Below are 27,795 nucleotides of genomic sequence, written 5' to 3' on the forward strand. Positions count from 1 at the left end.
AATTTATTTGGACTTCAGAAAGGAAATATAATCTCTGTGTATTATGCAATATGAAATAATGAGATCTGGGATAGTACCCCTGATCAAACATATTTGAAGTGTATGAATATTTACCCTAAGTGGTATTTTTTACTAGGCCACAGATCAGTTGAGATCAGTTATTGCTACCTACCATATTATTTATGAAAGAACTCGTGGCTTTCAGACCTTTTTGGATATAGAAATTGTATATAGGAGATGTGGACTTGTAGTTGATGTTTAATGAAAGTAAGATTAACTTCCATTTATTTTTTTTTAGTAAAAGTTGTCAAATCAATTGAGTCAGAGCAACAGATACGTTTGAATATGCAAAGTTAAGTGGTTTTGATTTTATAGTAAAACATCTGAAAATATTTTTGCATGCAATTTCCTTGTTAACCAGGTGGATGGATGATGGCCTGGTAAATGATATCACACCAAAATTGATAGGAGACAGACCTAATACATACATATACACGAAAGCATTGGCAGAATATGTTGTACAACAAGAAGGAGCAAAGCTAAATGTGGCGATTGTAAGGCCATCGATTGTTGGTGCCAGTTGGAAAGAACCTTTTCCAGTAAGTTGTTAGAAATCTTTGTAAATAATGGAATTGAGAATTATAAGTTTTGTCTCTGTTTAAAAAGAGTTGGCAGTTGTTTGATATAAGAGCAGGTGTTATTTACTGTGCGTGGCTTACTGTGGCAAAATTGTTCTCATAGAGACACTTCTCTTGGTACTTTTATTTGTAATGTAATGCCACGGATATAGAGATGCAGGTAAACATTTTAAAAATCTTAACTAAAAATTAAATCAAAGGCTGTGATATTGTCTGGAGTCAAAGCATACCTCGCCTTATGCGTTTTTTTTGTGACTGACAAGATACTGGCCTCTGACACATCAACATTTGTTGGCTTTTAAAATTATTTACTGATTAGTTTCCCTTGTGGAAGTGAAGGGAATAGAGCTGAAAATATTCAGGACCTTATTTTATTTGCTTTTTAGTACCAAAAAGAGGAAAGCCTTCCAACGTGTAGGCTTCTCCCTGTATAGATCACAAGCTAAGAAAGGTGTAAGACATTTCTATGATAATTTGCTGTGGAAAAGCAGGACATTATGGTATTTATGAATCCCTGGAGTAAGATGATATAAACTAACAGATGAATTGATTTAGGAAAAATCTGGGTCTCTATAATTATAGGAAGTATAGTCTTTTTTGTTGCTTTGACAAGTGTTCTCTTTTCCTCTGTTTTATTCTGAGGAGGATTTCCCTTTTCCCCCTAATCTTGCGATGCTGCCTCAGTAAATAGCACAGAATCAAACTTGTGCCAGTTTAATTTAGCTAAAATGTTTGACAGGTATAAACTCCTTTTTATAAAATTCTCTTTGTAGAGAGTTAATTAATGGAAGAGGAGGTAACTCTCTGAAAATGACTTCAGGGCAGACTGCTTTTGTTTAGGAAGGAGAGAGAGATTCTGGCCTGAATCTAGTCTTTTAGTTTTTAGAAGAAAACTGCTAAGTATACATATGGGGTTGTAGATTTCAAATAATAAATCTCTAGTTTTATAATATTTCTAAGCTCACTCTGTTTTTAACTTTTGTATTAGGGATGGATTGATAACTTTAATGGACCAAGTGGTCTCTTTATTGCGGTAAGTAAATCTTTTGATTGATTTAATATTCTACATATTTTTCTGTTTTCTGTATGTCTTATATATGCATTCTGGCTTATATATCTTAAGGTGTTTTTTTAATTTCAACAAAGGCAGGGAAAGGAATTCTTCGAACAATGCGTGCCTCCAACAATGCCCTTGCAGATCTTGTTCCTGTAGATGTAGTTGTCAACACGAGTCTTGCGGCAGCCTGGTATTCCGGAGTTAATAGGTATATGAGGTGACAATGTCACTTGTTAAATATGTAGTAACTGCACAGGGAAAATGGAGCTAATGACTAATGTTAATTAATCCTTACTGATATGTATAGGTATTACCACTTCCAATTGCAAGAACTGGTTTAATCACGGGTAATTTAGCAAGTAGTTCCATTAGCTATAACTAAGAATTAATGTTAATTTTCATATACTACCTACAGGATGGGACAAGTTCATTCGGGATTAAAAATGAGAAAACCCCCAAACCCTACCACCCCTGTTGCTTTTTAAATCCAAACTAAAACTTGGTGTAAACTCAATGTATAAAAAATCTGAAACTCTCGGAGATGGCACACTAGAGCAGCTTGAATCAACTCAGGCCTCTTTTTAAAAGGGAGTAGTAGCATTTACAGGTAACTCTTAATATATTTTTTCCCTAATCAATAAACTGCCTTATTTTTTTTAAGTCTGTATTTTATATCCCAGAAAAGGAGAGATACAATTATATGTGTATATTGTTTCTGGTAAAACAGAACACAGCCCGTAAGTTTTTTAAACTAGAGCCTCTGAGATAGGACGAGCTGTAGTTGTTTGTCGTTTTTGTTACATTTAAAAACAGATAGTCCTGCTAGTATAAGCAAGAAAAACATGAAAAGAAAAGCAATTTTTTTAAATAATTTTTTTTGGTAGGGGAGGGGAAAAAAGGGTAGTTTTATATAGTCCTTCAGACACAAAAATTAATCCTTTAAGGTTAATTTTTAAAATAATCAATGTAGAAAAGGTACCCAGCATCCTTATTTCTTCCTACTTGAATATTGTATAAGATTTAGATTGGATAAGTCCAGCCTCTTTTTATGTTTCATTGCTTTGATCTTTGTCTTTGCAGACCAAGAAACATCATGGTGTATAACTGCACAACAGGCAGCACTAATCCTTTCCACTGGGGTGAAGTTGGTATGATTTTACCTGTGTTTTTGAATGTTAGAATAAATCTTAAAGAACTTCAAATGTTCACTGAGTTGTTATGTTAGAATACACCCGTGAGGCATTAAAGCCACTGAGTTACCAATTTATTCTTATTTTAGTTGCCACATTAGCCAGTACTGCTCTGTGATCCTTAGCAGTACTTCACAAATTAAAAAATATCCTGCAGTATATTCCCTCCTTGGCCCACCCTTGTCTGTTTTTCTGCTGCTGTCTGTGGCAACCCTCACAGATGCCCGTGGCAATGAAACAGGGCTTCTTTTCCTCCCTTGTGGGTGCTCTCAGTCCTGATGTTGTTGATCCAAAGGCAATATCCCTTCCAACTACAAGAGTTGTTATATCACAGGAGCTAGCTGGCTGCCCCAAGAGTAATGAATTAAGGAGTTAGCAAGAAGGATACGTTTTGTCAGAATATTTTCTATGACATTTATTAATCTGTTTAAATTACAAATCCACGGAGTATGTATGCTGTGTTGCTTGTTCTAAATTAGGAATAATATAACTTAAAGCCTATTGAAATTGAATAATGTTTTAGTTGTTTATGTTTTCAAATTTAAAGTAAAATATATTTTTGGCATTGATTTAGTAATAGGTCTTATTTTACCTCTCATTGAACGATTTTTGTTACCCTTGCAGAACAATTTTGATTTTAAAGTAAGTCTTTATGTCATTTGTCCTAGGGTTTTTCCGTGGCATTTTTATTTCAATGTAAAGATTGACCATTAGGGCATATGAGGAAAAAAAAAAAATCTAGGGCGATTTTAATTTTTGGATAATTATTTAAATAGTATTCTTTTAAGAATTTTAAAACACTGAAATGAGTTAGGTTTTTTGGTAATCTCTCATTGTGTTGTAAAAGTTTAGTAAAAATCAAGTTGAACGTTATTTTTAAGTGGATATCTCCATATACACTTCTATTAAAGTATTAACATAGATCATAGATTTGATTGTGTTGATAATGTATTAACTAAATAAATTACAGCAGAAGTTAATTTTGGGTTGTTTTAAGCTTGTTGATGTATGTTAATTTGAGCAACTTAATTATTCATAAGCAAAGGATGATGATTTTCCTTTTCTTTTTTAAGTAAGTACAGTAATAAGAATCTGGAAAGAGGAACAGAAAGAAAGAAGCTATCGTGAGAGGTGAAATATAGAAAGTGACATTGTAAACTGACATAGGTAAAACATTAAAAGGATTTTTAAGAGTGAATTTTAGCAAAAATTCATTCATCTAATTAAAATTCATAAATAGCGGCAGTCCTAAAACCACCCGAGCTCAGCAGTCTGATACCCATATTCTCTTAGTTATTATCGAGAGTAGAAAAGTTTGTTTTTTAATTGAGCGAACTCTGACATCTTTGGTAAAATATTTTGCTTTGTAAAAACATGATTTTTGTTTTTCAAAACTTCATTACATGGTTATTATCAAAGCTGTTACACAACTTTTCTTCCTCAGAATACCATGTAATTTCCACTTTCAAGAGGAATCCTCTCGAACAGGCCTTCAGACGGCCCAATGTAAATCTAACCTCCAATCACCTTTTATATCATTACTGGATTGCTGTAAGCCATAAGGCCCCAGCATTCCTGTATGATATCTACCTCAGGATGACTGGAAGAAGCCCAAGGTAATGGTGACTGGCTCTGTCTTATCTGTTCCTCTGACTGTTAAACAACCCATGCTTACACTAAAATGCATATGAATTAACTCTGTATTTGTTTATGCTTATGATAAGGCTTAATGGCCTTTTGTGAATGAGAAGACTCTTGAATTTAAGACTTTGTCAGAAAAGTGAAGGTAGTGTTGTCACTCTAATTTATTCTAAAGTTTGGATAATAAATTATTGTCGTGTGCTGAATTTTAGGTCTAACTTTAGGTCTTTTTTTCTGAATAGCAAATAACATTCAAAATGCTCTGACGCTTATTTTTCCTACAGGATATTATCTAAATCATTTCTTCAAGATGAATCCTTTAAACCAAGTATTCAGGCGCCCCAATGTTAAGTTGTATTCCAACAACTTATTGCTTCATTATTGGAAGGGTGTCAGACATACAGTACCTGCATTATTGCTCGATCTTGCACTCAGGTTGACAGGTCAGAAACCGTGGTAAGAGGAATAGCAGTAAATACACCTATGTATTGGTAAGGTGGTGGAAGCTTGCTGGAGAGACGAAAAGTCTGCTAGCATGAGCTTTACCTTTAGAATTACTAACCTGAATAATCACAATCACAATCAGGACGCTAGGACATTTCTTAGAAATTGAGGATATTTGGGGAGACTGTGGGTCTCATTTTATTGGGCCATTGATCCTCCAAAATCCCATAATAGAGGAAATGTCCAGCGTCAAGGTTGTCATTGTTATTATAAGCTGAAATTGAGCCCGTCTCTCCCCCTTAAAAACTTAGAGGTGAGTCTATAGGGGATTAAGGGTGAAATATTTTGCTCTGAGTGGATTGTGGAGTTTTATATGAAAAAAACGTAGAATGCTTCTAAAAATTTAATTGCTCAAAATATCTCAGCTGCCCATTCAGCTTATAATATGGTAATTACAGTTTTTGACTAATTTTCCAGGTTGAGAATGTCATAGTTTAAAACAAAAGTTAACAAATGAAAAACTTTCTATGTTCTTATGGTTGTTATATAGCCTTTCTTTCTTCTTTTCTTTCTTATTGAAACCCCACAGACTTAAAGTCCTCCCCTCCCACTGTCTTTACCAGAATTATAGTGAAATGTACCACAAATATATTTATTTTTTTTAACTACATTGGCATTACAGTGGAGACTTTGATTGGAGAGTTCAGGATTTGAGTATTTATCTATAAAGAAGATGCTGATTCCAGATCTTCCATCAACTGTCAAAAAATGAAAGTGAGGTATCTGCCAGTTATAGTGTATCAGGATCTGAGTTACTTGTAGGGCTTTTCTGTGGATTCAGTTGTCCGTTACGTTCCTAACCCAGTATGTTAAGTATTGAAATATGTGAGAGGTGTTGAACAACTTTAGACTAGATAAAGAAACACTTCATGGAAAAAAGATCCAAAGTGTATCAAAATTATTTTCACGTTTTTCTAGAATGATCTGCGAAATGCAGTATTTGTGATTGGCATCATTCTTTCCTGGCTAAAAAGCAAATGTAAAATTTATGAGAGATGGCATTGCATGCTTGCTTGATATTAATAAGGTTATTGCACGTTAGAGCAGAAAAGTCAAAACTACATCTACAGAAGTAAAACAGGGTAAAAACAAAGCCTGCCTGATACAGTAAAAGGGGCTTAGTAAACTTGAAAAATGAATGAATAGCCAAAATTTATTAAATCATTTATAGTAGGTGTTGCTACATAACAAATCATCTCAAACTTAGTGGCTCAGAACCGAAGTTATTTTTTATTTAAAAAAATTTTTTTGACGTTTATTTATTTTTGAGACAGAGAGACAGAGTATGAATGGGGGAGGGTCCGAGAGAGAGGGAGACACAGAATCTGAAACAGGCTCCAGGCTCTGAGCTGTCAGCACAGAGCCCCACACGGGGCTCGGACTCACGGTCTGCAAGATCATGACCTGAGCCGAAGTCGGACACTCAACCGACTGGGCCACCCAGGCGCCCCAGAACAGCAGAAGTTATTTTATCATTTCTTTCAGTTCATTGTTTCTCTCAGGGTCAGGAATTCAGGAGGGAATCCGCAGGACAGTTTTGGCTTGGGAGACTTTCACAGGATTGTCAGATTCAGATGGGGCTGAAAGGGGGCGGGCAGCGGAGCACCTTGTATCACTGTCTCTTCGTAAAGTGGCAGTGGCGGCAGGATCTCTTCCTATAGTGTCTTTTCAAGGACTGGTGGTAGCCTTAGGGGAAATGAACTGCTTATCTGGTGACCGAAGGCTTCAAGGAGAAGCATTTCAGCAGGCTGGCGGAGCCGTGTGCTTCTGACCTACCTACGGAAATGATACAGCACTACTACCTACCAACTTATTCTTTCAGTCACAAGCCAGTCACATGTCCTCTGAGACTCAAGGAAAGGGAATGTAGAGAATGTTCAAGATCATGTAAAATTGAGCAAGTGAGTTGAAAGGTATTGTTGAAGCCATTTTGGAAAGTGCAATTGGCTGTGGTCAGCCTCCTGGCCACGACAGTTCATATTCCTCCCTTGTGGAGGATACGCTTATTTCTTCCCGCCTACCAAGACCTTCCTCGCATCAGCTTGAAGCCACTGTTGGGTCCGCTGAATCTGGCACAGTGGCAGATGAGGCTGTTTAGGAGTGGTTTTGCAGGTGTAGTTCCTCAAGTGTTGGTCTGAAAACCTATGAATGAAAGTGATAAGTTACCTGCTGCCTGCACACCCAACATGGATAAGCATAGGAGAATGACTGGACGATTTTGCGCAATCACTGGTCTGTAACAGTTTTGAATTCCAGCTAGGCATGTTTGATGGTTTCTTAATTAGGGTTCAGTCCTACTCTCTGGTTGTTCTCTGAGGCTCTTGGCTCTGCCCTCTGAGTCATCCTTCTTTTTTCATTAAAAAAAAAAAAAAGGCCTGTGTTTGCAACTGAATCATCTTCTTACCCTACTTCCTTGCCCATAAAAGGTTGTGAGTCCCTAGGGCTGGGATCAGCAAACTTTTTCTGTAAAGGGCCATGTAGTTTCTGTTGCTGTTACTCGCTTCTGCTGTTAAATGTAGCTTCCAGCTTGCAACTACTCAACTCTGCAGCCATAAACAATATGTAAATGAATAAGCCTGACTATATTCCAATAAAACTTTATTTATAAAAACAGATGGCTTTGGCCCCTAAGCTCTGGTTTGCTGAGTCTTGATCCAGAGGCCTCTATTCACTTAGTACGGTCTCTGTCCCTTTAAGTGTAAACTGATAGGATTCTTTTTCAAACTGTACACATTTCCTGTATATCTAATTTTAAAGCAGTCTACTCCATTACATCAAAGCCATACCCACAGAACTCTTTAGGGCATGCCTTTTTCTATCTTGAGTTCCTTATGAGCTTGCTATGGAACAATACTCTTAGATTCTGCCTCCTCGACAGTAGAGTTTCTATGAGACATGTCTTTAAGATTTGGAGTGAGTTTTTGTTTATCTGAAAGGTTCTGTGAGGTACTATTTTAGATCTTTCTGAGATCTTAAAGAGTCTTACATCTACTTTCTGGATTTGATCTATGCTCAGAAGCCTTTTTCTTTTTCTTTTTTTTTGAGAGTGAGTGCAAGCAGGGGAGGGGCAGAGAGAGAATCCCAAGCACGCTCTGCACTGACAGTGCAGGGCCTGATGCAGGGCTCAAACTCATAAACAGTGAAATCGTGACCTGAGCCGAAATCAAGAGTCGGAGGCGTAACTGACTGACCTACCCAGGCGCCCCTCGGAAGCTCTTTCTTAACTGATTCCTGGCTGACATTTTACATTCCTTCCCAGATTCTACTCAGTTCATTTTTTTAAATGATCATCTTTGTTCTTTTTGAGGAAACCTTCTCGGCTAGATCAAGTTTATTAGGTACGGTTTTTATTTTTCATGTTACCACAAGTGACACTTTTGTTCTTCTAACTTCCAACAATATTTTCCTCACTTTCCTTTAAGCCCTCACCAGCATCTTCCTTTAAGCTCTTTGAAGTTCCCACCAACATTCTTTTCTTGGTCCTTCCAGGTTTCATTAGTGGTCTCCTCAAGGGCCTTCGGATTCTGTTACGACTTGATCCTAAAGCCAATACTACATGTTTTAGATGTTTATTATAGTAGCCCCTCATTCCCAGTACTGATTGTATTGATACTTTCCTGGTACTCATATCTATTCTGTTACCTGTGCTGCATGACAAATCACCTCAAACTTCGAATCTTTTTTTTTTTTTCATTTGAAGTATAATTGACATCAGACTTAGTGTCTTAAAACAACAATCATTTTATTTATCTCATGATTTCTGTGGGTCAGAAATTCTAGAAGGCTTTAGTAGGTGGTTCTAGCTCAGGGTCTTTCAAGAGATAGAGGCTGGCTCAGGTACACTGTGGGAGTAGTAAAGAAAAGGGATTGTTCAGAGCAGCTAGAGTGGCTGGGCATCTTTCTCACATCATGTGGTTTCAGAGCCTTTCTGTGCGGTCTTTCCATATGCACTAATTTGGACTTCCTACAACACAGCACCCTTAGAGGGAGTTGAATGGTATATATGGCAACTGAGGTCCTCAAGCGTGAGTATTCCAGCAAACAAGGCAGAAAGCTCTCTAACTTTTTCTTACCTACCCTTGGAGGTTACATAGTGTCATTCCTACCTCACTCTGTTGGTTATACGTTACCTTTACCTCTTGATGGAGCGATAGTCAAGGTGATACTGTAGGTGAGCGTGTAGGATAGGAGGTAATATAATCACCTTTGGAAGTTAAAGTCTGCTCCAAATAGAAAACATCAAGTGAAGAATCTTCTTAACTGAGGTTTGTCCCGTGCAAGACTAAGTATCAAAGCAGGAATGATCCTTGACCTCTAGGAGCTTATAGTCTAAAAGTAACAAGAGCCAGAAAGGTTTTTGATTTAGGCAATTTTATAAATGTTAAGTACAAAGTCTTATAATTCATATTATGTAATTTGTTCAGATATTTACTGAGCAGGGTAGTGGGCTTTATGTCTTATATTGGGGCCTTAATATAGTGCCTCCTTCTTTATTACAGTAATGTTAATCATGTCATTCGTGGTGTCTACTTGTTTACATTATTCTGCATGTCAGCTAGATAAAAATCTAACTTACATATATATCTTAACATAATTATAAAAAGTACAAATCAAACATGCATCTTAAGGCTTCCTGGTTAATAGTCATTGGGGAGTAGGATGCATGACATTATTGCAAATAGAAGCAGTATAAATTATTCACTGTAGCTCTTGAAATGCAGTAGATATTTCATCACTCTTAGAAATGATATTAAAAAAATGGTTCCATAGCCTTATTTTTTTGGTTATTAATCTTAACTCTCTCTAGCTTAACTTCATTGAGTCTGATATTTTTCATCTTTGTGATTCTTTTTTAAATTTTTTTAATGTTTATTTATTTTTGAGAGAGAGAGAGAGAGAGAGAGAGAGAGAGAGAGAGACAGAGAGAGAGAGACAGAGAGAGAGACAGAGCATGAGTGGGGAGGGGCAGAGAGAGAGGCAGACACAGAATCTGAAGCAGGCTCCAGGCTCAGAGCTGTCAGCACAGAGCCTGATGCGGGGCTCAAACTCGTGAACCATGAGATCATGACCTGAGCCGAAGTCGGATGCTCAACCGACTGAGGTACCCAGGCGCCCCACATCTTTGTGATTCTTAATAGAGGGCAGTATCTCCATCAAGGAACATTTGAAAATATTTGGAGACGTTTTTTGTTACTATACCTAGGGGAGGGATGCTACTGGTATCTAATGGGTAGAGGCCATTAGATGCTGAACAGGACAGCTCCCCACAAAGAATTATTTGGCCCACGATGTGTGTAATGGTGAAGTTGAGAAATCCTGGACTAGATGACCATGAAGAGCTAGCCCTACCCTAAAGGATTGTGACTATTTTTTGCAGGTTGCCATAATAAAGAGTACATACTCAGAACATACATGGCGATGTAGTCCCAGGCATCTATCTGCTCATAGGGCATTTTAACCAAAGAGTGACTATGCAAGGTTTCAAGTTTCTTTTTATCCCCATAGTATTCAATCCAGTACTTTTATTGCTTGATAAATATTCTGTGAACTTTACACATATATGGCCTTTCAGATTTCCTTCTCCCTCTCCCAATTTTTTATCATAATTATGTTTTGAATGGCTGAATGGTTGCAGGGTAATTTGTCACTTGAGTGAAACTGAAGATAAGACTAGGTGAGAATTGTCAGTGACAAAGAAATTAGGAAGAAAAACTTGTTAATAAGATGTATGTTGGAAAATGATGTTAAGTAAATATGTGTATGTGTGTTATTCAAGTATACTACACTGGTTGTAATGGTAGATATTGATTTAATTACAGATCTGTTACATCTTTTTGTTTTGTTTTGTCTTTTAGGGAAAAAAGAAAAGGTCTAATCTTTTCTAAAAGCAGCATGTCTTGTTTTTTCCCCCGCCATGTGCTTTCTATCTGTCTGAGCTATCCCTGTCCAAATACAACCTTCAATGCCCAATAATTCTTTTTGTGTTTGATGGAGGTTTTATTTTGGAATTCTTTTCTTGCATGAACCAGTTTTTCTCTGCATAGTCCATGTTGTCTCAGTTTCTCTTAGTATTCTGGATTCAGGGTTTCTTTCTAAATGTATTGAATATGTCATCAGAATTGCTTAGCTAATGTTGCTATTTTGACTTTCCCCCCATTTCTGGTGGTCTAATTTTCTCCCACTTTCTCCATTTCTAAAACCCCTAATTTTGGGACTTTCTAGACTATGTAAATGCTAATCCTTATTGTGGGAATATAAACAATTCTTTTATTTTTCCACAAATTATTTTTCTGTTTATCAGAGGTCAGGAATTTTTGGTGTGTGTTTTGTTTCAAAAAGTTCTTTCTTCCCTTTTCCTACTTACCATAGGTAATTATTACTGTATAGATGTTACTGCTCTGGTTAGTGTTGTGATATCAATGACTTACAGTGAGCCACGATCTATAAAATGACAGATTTAAAGATTAAGGTCCCTCATCCTTTTTAAAAAGGAACAAGCAAGAAATATCAAACAAAAATATTTCTGTAAGGATGAATAATGGGGGATTTGGGGAGGTAAGTGAATATCTTGAATATCTATTTCAGAAAGTTTTCAGCATCAGTCATTGATTTCACAGCACATTCAGACAATCAAGAGTGATACCTGTCTGTGTTAAAGAGAAAATTACTCTAAAAATGTATGTAGAGAGAGATGATTAAATGGCAAACGAATATTTCTGTATACTTTGCCTCCATGATGCTGAAGAGTGGAGATCACAATACAACTCCTTATATTATAAATTCACAGGAAATCTTAGTAATTTTAGCCAAACTAAAATGTGATTTAAGGAACAAAGAACAAGGGAATACTAATTGAATCCATTTATTTGCTTAGGATTATAGAAGAAAATTTGACCTTAAAGTATTGTATTTCCTATGAAAATTTTATATATCAATAGAACTCTGTTTAGGCAGTATTAAATTCATTTGCTGCTGCTTAAAATTTTTTTTTCATTTTGGATTTATAAAATGTTCTTCCAAGATGCAGAAATATTCTCTGGTGGTTTGGTCACTTACTGAATGAATTACAGAATTATAATTTTATTGCTACTATCTCAATATAGAAACTGCACCTTGGGTGGTGATGAGATTTTTCCTAATCTATGCGAATTATGAATCTGTCAATTTTTCTCATAATACAGGATGATGAAAACAATAACTCGTCTTCACAAAGCTATGGTGTTTCTTGAATATTTCACAAGTAATTCTTGGGTTTGGAATACTGACAATGTCAATATGTTGATGAATCAACTAAACCCTGAAGATAAAAAGGCAAGTATTTTCTGTTTTATTTTAGAAAACATAGCATATTAATTGGACAGCCATTAGCAACCTGAGAAATAATTGGATATTTTCCAGTCATTAATGCAAAAAGAAAGACATTTGACCTATTTTTGTGTGTTTCACTAAAGCTTCAATCATAATTGTTGGTGGTAAAATAAAATTGCTTTATCTTAGAATTTATAACGTAAGTACTTGAGAGTGGCAGAGATGTTTTCAAAGTATGATTGAAATGTTGGTTCTTTTTTTCCCTTTAGTGAGATTCAAAGAGAAACTAGAATTCTTTATGCATTTTTCCTTCAGTTTGTTTTCTTTGAATTTTGAGAAAAAAACCTTCCCTCTGAAATTGTTTTACCTCATATATTCTTTAATTTCTTATCATTCTACATTTCACCCTCTGTTCGTTTGAAACTTAAACTCTTTGTGTGTGTTCTTTTTGAGGTTACCTTAGGTATTTTAACATACATATCTAACAAAGTCTAAATTAAGCAATTTCTATAGCCTCTTTTTAATGATATTTAGGACCTTAAAATGTTTAAACTGTGATTACCACCCCACTAATTTACATAGTTATACATTACTTTAGTTCTCTATTGAAACCCTGTAATTAGATATGACTTTGTTCAGTTGTATTTAGATTTAACTAAATATTTACCAGTAGCTTTGCTATTCGATCTTCTCTTTAGGACCCTTTTCTTTCAGTTTGAAATGTATCCAGAATCCCAGAATATGATTTAGTAGGCGGTCTGTTAGTAGTGAGCTCTCAGTTTGTGATTGCCTGGCATGTCTTTATTTCACTGTTTCTGTAACATGATTTCAGTACATGAAGGATAACTTTCTTTTTATGTTCCTTTAATATTTCACTTATGTTGTTGCTGTTGAAAAATCAGTCTAATTTGCTGCTGCATTACAGGTGCTCTCTTATTCCTGTCTGTTTTTCAGAGTTTTTCTTTGGTGCCCTGCAGTTTCACTGTGAATGTGTCTAGGTATAATTTTTCAAAATGTATCCTGTTTCACAAGTGGGCTTCCCGGATCTGAAGTTTGAAGTGTGTTAGCAGTTCAGGACAATACTTAGCTATTGTTTCTTCAAATATGGCCTCTTTGGGGTGCCTGGGTAGCTCAGCCAGTTAAACATCCAACTCTTGATTTCAGCTCAGGTGATCAACTCACGGTTCCTGAGTTCGAGCCCCGCATCGAGTTCTGCGCTGTCAGAGAAGAGTCCGCTTGGGTTCTCTCCTTCTCTCTCTGTTCCTCGCCTGCTCACGCATGCATGATCTCTTTTTCTCTCTCTCTCTCAAAAATAAATAAACTTAAAAAAAAAAAAATATATATATATATATATATATATATATATATATATATATATCTTCACCATTCTCTTCTTGTGAAATTTTAATATATTTTACATCATTCTTTCCTCTTTTAAGTTTTATCTCATATTTTATCTCTTTGTTTCTGGCTGGAAAGCTAATGGTTAATAAAAGGTCTGTGGCCGTCTTTCAGCCCTGTCTGCGCCACCCAGTTGAATAAGGGGGTTCAGTTATTTTCATGTTTAGAAATTCAATTTGTTTTTCAGATCTTACAGATGTTCCTTTCTTTCTCTTTTTTATTTTTTGATTTTTATTTTAGAGCAAGCGGGGGAGAGGGGCAGAATCTTTTTTTTTTTTTTTTTTTAATTTAAAAAAAGTGTTTATTTTAGAGGGAGAGCTCATGTAAGCCGGGGAGGGGTAGAAAGAGGGGGACAGACAGCAGATCTGAAGTGGGCTCCGTGCTGACAGCAGAAAGCCTGATGTAGGGCTCAAATTCGTGAACCATGAGATCATGACCAGAGCTGAAGTTGGATGCTTTACCAACTGAGCAACCTAGGTGCCAGAGAGAGAGAGAGAGAGAGAGAACCCTAAGCAGGCTCCACACACAGTACAGAGCCTGATGCAGGGCTTGATCCCACAACCCTGGAATCATGACCTGAGCCAAAATCAAGAGTCGGACACTCAACTGACTGAGCCACCCAGACACCTCTCTTACAGACATTTCTTGAAACATGGTAAACATAATTGTTTTAAATTCTGTGTCTGATAATTCAAACTTCTAAAGGCTGTGCAGTGGTAACACCTGATTGTCTGTTTATGCTGGGTCTCACTCATGGCACCTTGTTTTTTTTCTTATTGTTTGACTGTATATTCATATTCCTTGAGGATTTCTATGGAAATTTTTTGAAGCATATGTTGAAATTGCACTTTTCCAATAAGGATTTGCCTTTGCTTCTGCCAGTAGCCCAGTGAGTGATTATTAGCATTAACTGGCCAGGTGGCATTAACAGGCCAGGACCACTTTAAGATATCTGATTAAGTTTTTAGCCTAACTCAAGTGAATGTGGGCCTTAAATAGGCTGGTTCATGCTTCTAGTTTTTCAAAGGAGATTTCTTTTTCATCTTCCCAGGGGCAGTTTCCTTTCTCTTTCCACGTCTTTCTTTAAAAATTTTAGTACTTTGGGGCGCCTGGCTGGCTTAGTCGGTTACGTGTCTGACTTCAGCTCAGGTCATGATCTCTCATCTCATGAGTTCAGGCCCCATGTCGGGCTCTGGGCTGACAGCTCAGAGCTTGGAGCCTGCTTTGGATTCTGTGTTTCCGTCTCTCTCTGCTCTGTCTCTCTCTCTCAAAAATAAACATTAAAAAATTTTAATGTTTTATTTAATATATCCAAAATAATATATAATTTAAACAGAAATTTTAAAATCACTGAAAATTTAAACAACTGTTTATATGATATTATACCTTCAATTTTTTATACTGAGCTTTTGAAACCCTGTGTGCATTTTATACTCCACAGCAAATCTCAGTTCAGACCAATCACTTTCAAAGTTCCCAGACATGCATGTGGCTTGTGGCCACCATATTAGATAGTGCAGATTTAGTACATGTTACTGGTCGTGCGTGATAAAGGCATTGAGTGTGCACTTTTTTTTTGCCCACTTCTGTGTGTGTTGGGTTTACTTCTTTTTTTTACCCTTGCTCTGAGGATACAGCTTTGGGAATTTTTATCTTTTTGCAGGAATATTCTGTAAGACACCTTACCTGATGGGGCCATAGGCTTTATAGCCAATCTTCATCCTTGCCTGCAGCATCAAAACAGAAGGTCCCAGTTACCAGGGTTCTGCAGAGAATCCCAGGTTAAAAGATTTGTGGCTTCTACTGATTCCTTATGTTCTCCCTTCCCATCTTCCTTGTCCCCATCCCAGTGCACAACACATACTGCCCAGTGGATTATTAGAAAGTGACCATCCAGGTGAAGAAATAGAATATTTTTGTCCCTAGAAGATCCCCTTGTGCCCCCTCCCAATAACTACCTTCCAGAAGTAACAACTATCTTGAATTCTGACATTAAATAGTATACCCATTTTTGACTTTATACAAATGGTATCATACAGTATTTTTTCATTTCTTTTGTTGATAACATATTTGGGTTATTTCCAGTTTTTGGCTGTTGGGAATAATTCTTCTTTGAGCCATGTGCACACATTTATATAGGATATATATCTAGAAATAGAATAGCTCAAAGGGTATTTGTATGTTCAATGTAGTTGATAATGCTAAACAGTTTTCCAAAGTAGTTGTACTGATTGACATTTTGTGTGGCAGTGTACAAGAGTTCCTGTTAATATGCATCCTCCCAACAGTTGGCCTTTTCATTTTAATTTTAATTTTAGACACTTTGGTGGGTATATGGTGGTATCTCAATGTGATGTTAACGTGCATTTCGTATTACATAAAAAGTTTGTGTAGAAATGGCAAAAAACGTCAGTCCTACTGAAAATGGGCTAGAGATGAACATTTACAGAGAAGTAAATGCAAATGATTAACCATTGGAAAAGATACTCAACCTCACTCATAAAAATGGAGATGCCAACTGAAATTAGACTGAGATATTTACTCCTTAACAGTTTGCAAAAATGCAGAACTTGACAGCCTACCCTTCTGGTAAGCGTTGGCCAGTGGGAGTTCCTATATACATTGTTGGTAGAAATGTATCTTTCTCTGTCCTTGTATTTCCAACTTTCTGTATCCTTAACTATCAGATATTCCTCTTATAAGCAGCATTTGGTTTTACTGTATTTTACTTTTTTCAGTTTGATAATTTTGGACCCTTATTTGGAGGATTTAATCCATAATTTAATTTTTGATAACAGATTTAAATCTAATGCTTAGTGCATTCTATTTGTCTTACTTAAGTTTTTGTTTGTTTTCTTTGAGGTTATTTTTTAAAGTTTTGTATTTTCCCCATCTGTATCAGTTACATAAAATATACTCTTTTTCAGTTGTACTACTAGGTTTCTCTAAAGATTACAGCATCCTTCCTCACTTCCTCAAAGACTAATACAATATTGATACTTCTTTTTTTTTTGGAGAATGCAAGGCCTAATACTTTTCTGCTGTTGTTACATATTTTAATTCTGTATGTGTGTTGTATGCCTCACCACCATTATTCTTAATTGCACTCTACTAAGTATTCACATAGATTTACCAGCATAATTGGCCTTTTGTGGCTCTTCATTTCTTCTTCTGTCTCCAGACTTCAATCCAGAATCCTATTCATTTGGCTTAAAGAATACCCTCTGGTGTGCTTCTTCCTCTAGTGTGAGTCATCTGCTGATATCACATTGTCTCAGTTTTTATTCTTCTGCAAACATCTTTATTTTTCAAAGATGTTTATACTGTATAGAACTGTGTGTTAGCAGTTTTCTCTGAGCACTGGAAGACATCTTCTCATAGTCTCTTGGCTTCTATTGTTTCTTTTGAGAAGTCAAGTGTCAGTTTAATAGTTGTCCCTTCGGAGGTAACCCATAACATCTTTTTCTGATGTCTTCAAAATTTTCATCTTTGACTTTCAACAGTTTTATTCTTGATATGCTCAGGTACTTGCATGTGTATGGTGTATGTGTGTTTTGAATCTGTGGCTTAATGTATCATCATTTTGGAAATAAAAATTCCCAGCTGTTGTCTTCTCAGATGGTGCCTCTGTTCCATTCTTTTTCACTCTTCCTGTGGGAGCCCAGTTAACATAGTCTCATAATCTCTCCCATCTTAAATCGAGCCTCCATTTATTTTTTCTTTAATTTTTTTTTTAACGTTTATTTATTTTTGAGACAGAGAGAGACAGAGCATGAACAGGGGAGGGGCAGAGAGAGAGGGAGACACACAATCGGAAACAGGCTCCAGGCTCTGAGCTGTCAGCACAGAGCCCGACGTGGGGCTCAAACTCTCGGACCGTGAGATCATGACCTGAGCCGAAGTCGGATGCTTAACCGACCAAGCCACCCAGGCGCCCCGAATCGAGCCTCCATTTAGTGCAGTGTTACTTTAGTGATTTATTTATGGTAGTTGTTTTTGGTCTGCAACTTGATATTTTCAGATAAGTGATGATAAATAGTGAATAATCTGTTTCTCACACTAAAAAATAATCAGATCGTGTATGGAGAAGCACTGAGCAGTGCATAGCCTTCTTATTTTGTCACAAAATAACATTTTTGTAAAGCTTTATTTTCTAGATTCATCTATCCTTTTCATCAGATGGGCTCCTTACTGTTACCTAAACTCCTAAGCTAGCTTTCATAAAGTCTTTTTTTCTCTTGATGTCATTACTGTTCTATAGGAAAGGTAATACATGTGGTTTGCAGGATGTTCAGGAAGAAATACTGGAAATATATTAATATGTGTATAAAGTGGCGAGGAACACATAGATTATTTGGACAATGGGATTTAATTTTTTTTAGTGTAAAAAGAAGGTTGCTTTTTCCTTACACTTCATATATACTTCTCTTTGAATGTTGACATGAGCTTTCCAGATTATCTCCTGAAATGTTTCTGTGTTTCATGGGAGGTATAAAATAGGGATTAAGAACTTCTTTGTGAACAGCAGTAAGATTTTAAAAGTTAATACTATAAACATTTTGTAATCTTGTCATGTGGAATTAGCCTTTAAAAAAAGTATGAATTTTTGACCAGTTGTGAAAAAGTTATTCAAGAGAAAAACTGATAGTTGGTTTGTTTCTATAGACCTTTAATATTGATGTACGGCAGTTACATTGGGCAGAATATATAGAGAACTACTGCATGGGAACTAAGAAATATGTATTGAATGAAGAAATGTCTGGCCTCCCTGCAGCTAGAAAACATCTGAACAAGTAAGTTTTTTACATGGGCTTGATTGCATCGTGTCTTCCTTATGAATTATTGCACAGTTTTTTATTTTATTTTATTTATTTTTTGGTGAGCTGGTATATTGCTAGTGTAATATTTTATTTAGGAAAAGTGCTTACATTAGCACTGGAACTATGGTAGTATTTAGCCTAAGGTTGTTCAAACTTACTGTCTTTATCCTGTTCCTTAGCACTAAGTTCAGGTGGAATTTAGTTTTGAAAATCACTATTTTCCTTTGTATTTCCTTCCTTTGTATTGCTACTGAAGAAGTAAAGATATTAGGAGAAAATAAAAATGTATTTTAAACTAGAGGTAGTTATTTGAAGTGTTGTGTTTTTTCTTTTGTTTTTTTCCCTTTGTCAAATACATCTTTGGAAGAGGAAAGGCGATATAATAATACATCATTCAGCATAGAAGTTTTTCTTTGTTTTTAAAACAAGAGTTATAATTATTCCCTTAGTCTCATTATAAAAGTAATATATACTGATTGTTTAAAAAAACTCAAAACACAGGAAAAAATCACTGTTACCCATAATTCAGAGATGTAGTTAATTTCAATAGTAACCTCTTTTATTTGTAGTGTTTTTATAATACAGTCTTTATAACAGCTTTCAAGACTTTCACATTATTCTTCTTGGTCTTCTGACTTTATGAGGCTTTGCAGGGCAGCTAGTTAAATAGTTGAGGAAATGGAGGTTTAGGGAAGTTGTGTTTGCAGGTCATATGCGTTAGGCAGCAGAGCAAACTAGAATACTGATTTTTGACTCCCAATTCAAAGCTCTTTTATTTTTGAGAGAAAGAGACATGCAGAGTGTGATTGGGGGAGGGGCAGAGAGAGAGAGGGAGACATAGAATCCAAAGCAGGCTCCAGGTTCTGAGCTGTCATCAGAGAACCCAATGCAGCAACTTGAACTCACAGACTGGCGAGATCATGACCTGAGCCCAGGTCAGACACTTAACTGACTGAGTCACCCAGGTGCCCCATGAGCTCTTTTGTCTATACCATCATTTGTATATTATAGTCTTATCTTGGATTGCCTATTGAAGGTAATGGAATTTATGCAACATTGTTATGTACCTGAACATTTGTATTCCTTTCTAACACCACTGAAAATATAAAAAATGTTTTGAAATATGAGTACAGTAACATTAATGTTACTCTTTGAGACTGGGAGGGCCCTTCTATATGGACTCATGCCATGATTCTTTCATAGATGAGAATTTGTCCAGTTGGCCTTTGATAATGTGACTGTCAGCTGTAAGTGAAGGAGTGAATTTGCATGTCTGACAGCTTAGAAGTACCTAAAGATGTTTAAAAATATTTTATTTTTTTGTCTGTAGGATGATGTATATAATGCCCAAACCTTTTTAGATTAGATGGGAAGCTCCAGAAGGGGCATGTCTGTTTTACCTCCAGTATACCTAGTCCTGGTCATACAGAAAGATGCTCAGTAATACTTGTTGAATGAATAAATTTGTGTCCCAAATTTTTTTGTTATAAAAAATCTTTGTTTCATTCATGGTTAATAGAGGTAAGGTGTTGTTTGATGGACTGCGTGGTCAGGTTTGTTTGACTTTTGCAGACTTTCTAATTTAAGGGCTTCTAGTTAATTTTAAATAAGTTTCACATTAGTAATGGATTTGAACTCTTTTTTTTCTTTGGTCTAAATATCAAAGTTTATTGAAATAAAATATGACCTATCATAAAAAATACTAATATCACTGGTTACAGTTTTAAGTATATTAACAAAAAATCCGACATTTTAATCCTAGAATGACACTATCTATACTTGTGGTACAATAACAAACATGAAGTTAAATATGGAATAATGAAGAATTCTATCAGAATATTTTACACTTTCCCATCTATGTTCAGTATGCCTTTTTTAAGGAATATCCTCTGAAAGTGAAACTTTTGGAATATGTTTAAAGACATAGTTTTTAGGGGTGCTTGGGTGGCTCAGTCGGTTAAGCGTCCAACTTCAGCTCAGGCCACGATCTTGTGGTCTGTGAGTTCGAGCCCCCCGTCGGGCTCTGGGCTGACGGCTCGGAGCCTGGAGCCTGCTTCCAATTCTGTGTCTCCCTCGCTCTCTGCCCCTCCCCCGTTCATTCTCTGTCTCTCTCTGTCTCAAAAATAAATAAACGTTAAAAAAAATTTTTTTTTAAAAGACATAGTTTTTAGAATTAAATAGTTTTAACATAATTAGCATTTAAAATAATAACTTTCTTTCATAGAAATTCAGTTCAGTTCTAAGCTGGGTGGATGATTTTAGGTGTCATCATTTGAAAAAAGTATTTCAATGCTGTTTTGTATCAATCTCTAGGGTTGCTACTATTTTCAGACTGGAATTAAAGCTGGTCATAAAGCAAAATGGATGAATTGTTCCACAAGTAGAAAGGGCATTAAGGTAGTAAAGAAAAGGAGAAAAGAATAGTTGCTCATACACAATCTGTATAAACTCTTTGAGAACTCTTTTTCAATTGGCCAATCTTGGCCTAGCACAAAGAGATCTATATGTCATAGCAACTTCCCGAACCAAATAGTTGGACAGTAGAGTGGAGGAAGAAAACTTGTTTCTTCTTGCTGCATTTCAAAATGACTTGCTCTGCAGTCATTATACCGTAATGGATTTGAGCTTTGATGAGATCAGCAACTGGGCATTGATTATCTGCCATCCAACAATATTTTATTCTAGAAAACATTGTCTGATATGTCTCTCGATTTGCTTTCCAGGTTGAGGAACATACGGTATGGTTTCAATACTATCCTTGTGATCCTGATTTGGCGCATTTTTATTGCAAGATCACAAATGGCAAGAAACATCTGGTACTTTGTGGTTAGTCTGTGTTACAAGTTTCTGTCATACTTCCGGGCATCCAGCACTATGAGATACTGAAGACGAGAATTTAGCATTAGAACATCTATGCATATGGTGGTCTAAATGCACAAAATGTAAAATGTACTTAAGTCATCTCACCTTTTGTCAAGACATTAAACCATCTTAGATCAGAGTGTGGAGTACAGTATGGTACATTTTATGTAACATTTTAATGTTTATGCTTACAAAATCTAGTGAACACACTGTGGTTATGCCAGCTCAAATCTACAATAGCCACCAAAACCATGACTTAACATTTTGATCCCTGGGGACAAGGGGTGGGGTGAGGGTAGGAATGGGGAAATAGGAACACTGACCAGTATAACTGTGCAATTCTGGAACATATTGATTAAAATATGCCTTAACATATAGTGAGTTTCTAATTCTAATATATAGTGCAGTGGAAAGCATTTATTTGGACAGGAATACATAGCTAAGTTGGTAGGTATTTAATTCTTCGGTGTTTGGTTTTTTTCATCAGTTGAAGTGGGTTTTAGTTTTGTTAAAATTATAGCCATACTCTTTTTACATCATTTCGTAAGTTATTAAGTGGTCTCCAATGTGAAAGACATGTTCTCATTTTCCTTTCTCTGATTAGTGGTCTGATGCACCTCATTTTTTTGTAAGCAATCAGTTGCTTCCATTATCAGAAGGCTATATGTTATTCTAAAGACCCTACTGGATCTAATGAGTTTGAGAATCCATATCACCATATGCTATGTATTTTTTGAAGGAAAATGAGAACGAATTCAATAAGACTATTAGTGTCAAAAAGAAGACGAATACAGTTTTCCTCTCCACATTATGACCAAATAAAAATCAGTCCTGTGAAATTGTGTTCATGTTTTGAAGCTGGAGGATTTCTTGAGACTGGCAAAGAAGGGTGCAGGTGGGGAGGGATTCACCATATTGTGCTCTCTTCCCTGTGTACATTATATTAATAGGACTTTTAAGGCTTATACAGTCTTTCCAGTGAAAACTGATAATGCTTTATTATGGAAGAATATATTTGCAGATAGTCCTAACATTAAGAAAATGTTCTCACATGTGTGTAAACACATACTAACTTTTGACCTTGAGAGCTGAATTCCTTCAAGAAAAATAAAATAGTGCATAAAATAACGTGTATAAAATTAAATAAAGGACTTTATTTACATACCACCTAAAGTAGCAAACTGTTGAATGAGATATCATTTATTTTTTCTGCATGTAGTTTTAAAGAGATGCATTATAGAAACAAGTAATAGCAAGAAAATTAATGTGTATTTTAATGATACATTATTATTCCCTTTAAACCTTTAAACCTTAATAGTAGTAAACTGTCCTTACTGTTTTAACATACGTTTGGTTTAACAGATTGATCAGCATAACATGTTCGAATTTAGCTGATCAAGTTGTACTATAATTAAATCAACAGTATATCTTGAATGTGTTTAATGAGGTCAGTTCACAATACAAAAAGTTACATAGAACTTTACATCTTACTTTCTCTGTCAATTTAAATGCAAGAAGTTTATTTTGTTATTGTGAAAACCTAAATGTAAAGGAAACCACCTTCTTCCATGCAGGTGTGTAATCTTGAGAAGGAAAAATGCTTCCATGGTGAAGCCAGATTTTCTGTAGTAAAACTTTTAAACATTATTTTAAAAGAAATATGTATGTGTGTATGTGTATATATATATATATATATATATATATATATATATATATATATTCATATTCTTTGAAACGATACTAAGTCTCTGGTCTAGGACCATACCTTGTGTAAGGCGTGAGAGACCAGGACAGTGTCTAAAAATGGAATAAATGATGATGCCTTTAATTTAAAGTGGCCCATAATTAACTCTAGATGCTCTATACATTGAGTACTCCATCTCTCCAAATACATTTCCGTAATGGGTTGAAAACATGCTAACATTTGTATGATGTTTGTGCTCTGCCAGATATACTTAGAATCAGATGAAGTGTCTTTGTATCTTGCAAAAGAATCAGGTACAACTTTGACAGGCATGTGAAGTACAGAGGGGGGTATGTCTTCTGAACCATGGCATTGTTCTTGTAATCCAGTGTAGGGAAATGCTAGCTAGGCGGGTGCTGAGGCCACTGCATTAATTTTGTGTGTTTAGAATTCTGCTGTCAGAAGAAACTCATGAATGAATTAATATATCATTGTAGAACTTAGTTCTGAAGTTAGTGTGAAGAATACATAGGTTGTTAATCCCCACCAACTAGACTTAAGCTTAACTCAAAGATTTTGGAAATCATTTTTGTTGATGTCATTTGTCAGACAGAGTTTTAGTTTTGTTTGATTATATTTTCACACGAGCTCCATTTTTAACATGATAGCCTGATAAATTTGACATTTCATTTAATTCATTTGATAAAAAGCTGTATTGTAAAACATTTGGGCTTTTTCCCTCTCTTCACTCTTGATTCTTATAATTCTGTGCGTTTGTCAATTGTGACATCATTTGTGGCTATATTTAAATTTGACTTGGCAACATTAATATGTTTTAAAAGTCAACAAAGAAGCATGGCAATGTGTTCTTTGACTTAAGAATGGTATAAACATGGTATAAAAATGGTAATAAAGATTGGAAGTAGGGAGGAAAATAATCTTATTTCTCCCCTTTTTTTGTGTGTGTCTATAGGAACTGGTTCAGGGTTTTTTTTGCTTTTTGTTTTAAATGTAAATTGATAATCTTTTATAAGAAGTAAATAGAAGCATTATTGGGTGCCTTTGTTTGTAAACCAAAAAGTAATAAATGAATCCCTATATTTCCATTATAGTATTTATTGTATTTTTACGATAATTATCCTGAAAATTACCTGTGAGATGACGTGGTTAGAATTCCAGGAAGCAGGCCTCACGTATGCTACTTACCTTTTTTTAGGTGCACTTATTACCTCTTGTATCTTAATGTTATTTAATTCTGAGTTTTTTACAAGCATTTTAGGGGAAGCATATGGACAGGATGAATGCCTTTCATTAAAGTATTATTTTCATGTATTTGTCTGGAATGAGGTAGTTTTTACCAGGAGACTGTCAATGTCTCATTGCGCTCCAGCCACTCTCCTCCACGTTGAATGATACCGTTTTAATTTATGGGTACATTTGTAGTAATTTATCTGTTGAGGGAGGATGAGGGATCACTCACTGGTAATAGAGACTGACCGTAAAAAAGAAGGTGTTGGGCTGGGTTCGCGTGAGTGTAAATGGCCTTTTTCCAGGCCACCTCCAAGCCCTGACTCGAAACCATTAGCACTGATTTGCTCTACTCTGAGAAAAACTCTCTAACCATTTGCATGAGAAACTAGAGACAGGAAGGTATGCTGCATAACTTGATAGAGAAATGAGTTCATTAAACTTATAGTCTCTGTGATAAAAGAAATATGAAATATTTTCTTATTGAATAATTAATGTTTTTATCTTACAGCATTTTCTAGTCATAGAATGAATTTATCTTTTTTTTTTTTTTGGTGGTATGTTCTTCTATTTCTGTTACTCTTAAGATTCCTAAGCAAATCATCTTTGTCAATTGAGCATAGTTGTGTCTAATTGTTAAATAATTCCTTGATTTTTCTTTATTAAAGACAAGTTTGAGTAACATTAAGTTTGACGTGCTCCTTTTGCAAGTTGGTGGCTGTAAAATACATTTATGTAGAAAAACACAAAGTGAGAAGTATGAATTTAATATCTTTACTGTAGGCCTGAAATGAAAGGAATAAGGCTATAATTGTTTTTCTTTCTTTCTTTCTTTCTTTCTTTCTTTCTTTCTTTCTTTCTTTCTTGTCACAGATCACAGACACTGCCTTTAATTTTATACAAGAAGAAAAGAGGCACTGGAGATTTTTCTGAATTCATTAAAATATACAAATATTCATAGTTACTGTCTTCGAAATATTTACCTTAAGATTCTCTACTAGATGTTTAACTTCATTTTCATATTACAGCTTCATGGGGTGGAAGTAGGTGTCCTCCAAAGATGCTTTGGAGACAAAATTGCTTTATTTTCCGCTGGTTGTACAGAAAACCTAATACATTCTCGCTGTCTGTGTCTCTCTTATGCGTAAATCTGTTTGATCTTGAGATTTGGTGACCAAGTATAACTAGAACGTTTTAGTCTGAACCGTGTAAAAATGCTAATATTTGATCATCTTAGACCTATAAAGGTCTAAGGCTTTCATATGACTCAACCTAGTATTAGAGCTGCTTTTTTGGTTTTATTTTTTTAAAACATCTGAACCTAAACATACAGAAGAATGTGGTTTCATTTAAAATAGTCATCCTGGGAGATTGTAGATCAGTACTTAATTTTTTTGACATTTAATACCTAATTTTCTGCTTTATGTTGTATCTTTCATAGATTCTTGTCATTTCTCCCCACCTGGTTGTTGGTTTCTTGAAAGGCAAACCAGCCTTGTACCCTTCATGTAGTAGAAGTAACACTAGCAAACATTTGTTGAGCATTTATGCTGTGTATCAGCCAGTACTGTAAACATTTTACATATATCAACCCACTTAGGCCTTTTAGCAACCCTTTGAGGAGGGTCCCTCTATCACCTGTGATTTATAGGTGGGTAACTGAGGCAAATGGTATAACTGTTTACCCATGTTACCAGTTCTAGTGGCAGAGCCTAGGTGTGAACTTAGGTAAAGCCCTGCTCCACAATGCCCAAGACAGTACTGTAGGAACATAAATGTTTCTGGACTATTCAGAGAAGTTGCCTGACATGCTGTTGTTCTAAATGTCTTTATTGGCTTCTTCCTTTTATTTTATTTTTAAAGTTTATTATTTTGAGAGAGAGCATGTATGTGAGTGGGGGTGGGGGAAGAGGTGGGCAGAGAGGGGAAGAGAGAGAACCCCAAGCAGGCCCCGCATTGTTTGGAGCAGAGTCGGATGCAGGGCTTGAACTCATGAACCGTGAGATTATGACCCGAGTGGAAATCAAGAGTCAGACCCTCAGTTGACTGAGCCACCCACACGCCCCTTTATTCGCTTCTTCATTTTAAAACCCAGCACTCATCAAAATATTGAGAACTTACTATGGGTCTGGTGCTATGTTTTATACTGCAGTTATCTGTTTATCCATTCGTATCACTCACCACACTATAAACTTCTTAGTGGTCCAGACATGAATATAACACACTGCCTCCCCTTTAGGATTTGGTGATTTAACATACATAAGTACACAATTTTAAGCAGGCTTTTTGTTTATTTATTTTTGAGAGAGAGAGAGAGAGAGAGAGAGCAGGGGAGGGACAGAGAGAGAGAGGAAGACACAGAATCTGAAGCAGGCTCCAGGCTCTGAGCTGTCAGTGCAGAGCCTGACATGGGGGCTCAAACTCACAAACTGCGAGATCATACCTGAGCAGAAGTTGGACGCTTAACCAACTGAGCCATCTAGGTGCCCCAAGTAAACATAATTTTAATACAACATACAAGGAAAGAAAAAGACGAGATACTAAAAGCACTAAAAACACCGCTTGGTGTTTCAGGGAAGAGCTCATATAAACACCTGACATTTAAGTTGTGGTTGTAAGTCTGATTGGGACAAGGCTGGGATCGAGATGCATTCCATGTATAGAGCAGAGCACATGTTAAGGCTGGGCAGTGCGGTGCAATGAGGAAATATTTTGGTGCTACAGGGGAAGACGACGAAGGGAAGATGAAGTTAGGGGCCAACGAGGGCCTGTGCATGGTCAGTGCACTCTAGGCTGTGGAATACCTCTTGTCTAAAACACTCCGTTTCCCCAGCCAAAGCCCACCTATTAAATATCAATAGATTTGTGACTTTAAATGTACTGACCCATTACATTTATAAATGAAATTAGTTTGAGAGAAAAAAGTCTACTCCCACCGTGTCCCTAAGTACTTTCGAGAACACAAACCACAAGAGTATTTAAACAACTAGTTTCTGGTCTTCAGTTTTTTGATTCTCCAAGTAGGATCCCTAGACCAGCAGCATCTGCGCCTCCTGGGAACTCCATAGAAATGCAGCTTTCCAAACCATCCCAGACTTAGTCAGAAATGGGTGGGCCCGGCAGTCTGTTTCACAAACTCCCAAGTGACTGTAAAGTGCACTGAAGGTGGAGAAGCTCTGGGCTCTATAGTCAGTCTTTGTGAGGTACCAGCAAGGTCCAGGCAGAGTGCTGTTCTAGGATCTGGGACAAGGTCTGGAAAGTTCTACTTGAAACTAAAAATAACTATAGAAAACACCATACAAAACACATAGTAATACATAGAAAAGGGTCTGGCCTGGCAGGGATAATGCCAAAACGTTCAAGTTAGCCTTGTGTGGTGGAGTTATGGTTGGTTTGGCTTTTTGTCCTTTATTCTCATATTTTCTAAGTTTTCTGCCGTGAG

The 27,795-nt window shown here is 36.1% G+C and overlaps 1 protein-coding gene across 4 annotated transcripts in view; it reads left to right on the plus strand.

The window, feature by feature from the left end:
- FAR1 (fatty acyl-CoA reductase 1) overlaps positions 1–24,437 on the plus strand; it is a 78,835-nt gene extending 54,398 nt beyond the window's left edge. For 3 of the 4 annotated variants that reach the window (XM_011286730.4, XM_003993012.6, XM_045038977.1), the window contains 8 exons: positions 422–599; positions 1,627–1,671; positions 1,785–1,903; positions 2,776–2,843; positions 4,330–4,501; positions 12,212–12,341; positions 18,405–18,532; positions 21,283–24,437. In XM_011286730.4, the coding sequence (XP_011285032.1) occupies positions 422–599; positions 1,627–1,671; positions 1,785–1,903; positions 2,776–2,843; positions 4,330–4,501; positions 12,212–12,341; positions 18,405–18,532; positions 21,283–21,445 (1,003 nt within the window). In that variant the 3' untranslated portion in view covers positions 21,446–24,437. Of the gene's footprint in view, positions 1–421; positions 600–1,626; positions 1,672–1,784; positions 1,904–2,775; positions 2,844–4,329; positions 4,502–4,810; positions 4,983–12,211; positions 12,342–18,404; positions 18,533–21,282 lie in introns of all 4 variants that reach the window. The other variant, XM_006937119.5, reaches the window with a different exon arrangement.
- The last annotated feature ends 3,358 nt before the right edge of the window (positions 24,438–27,795 follow it).

The sequence above is a fragment of the Felis catus genome, chromosome D1, assembly GCF_018350175.1.
Source record: "Felis catus isolate Fca126 chromosome D1, F.catus_Fca126_mat1.0, whole genome shotgun sequence".
NCBI lineage: Eukaryota > Metazoa > Chordata > Mammalia > Carnivora > Felidae > Felis > Felis catus.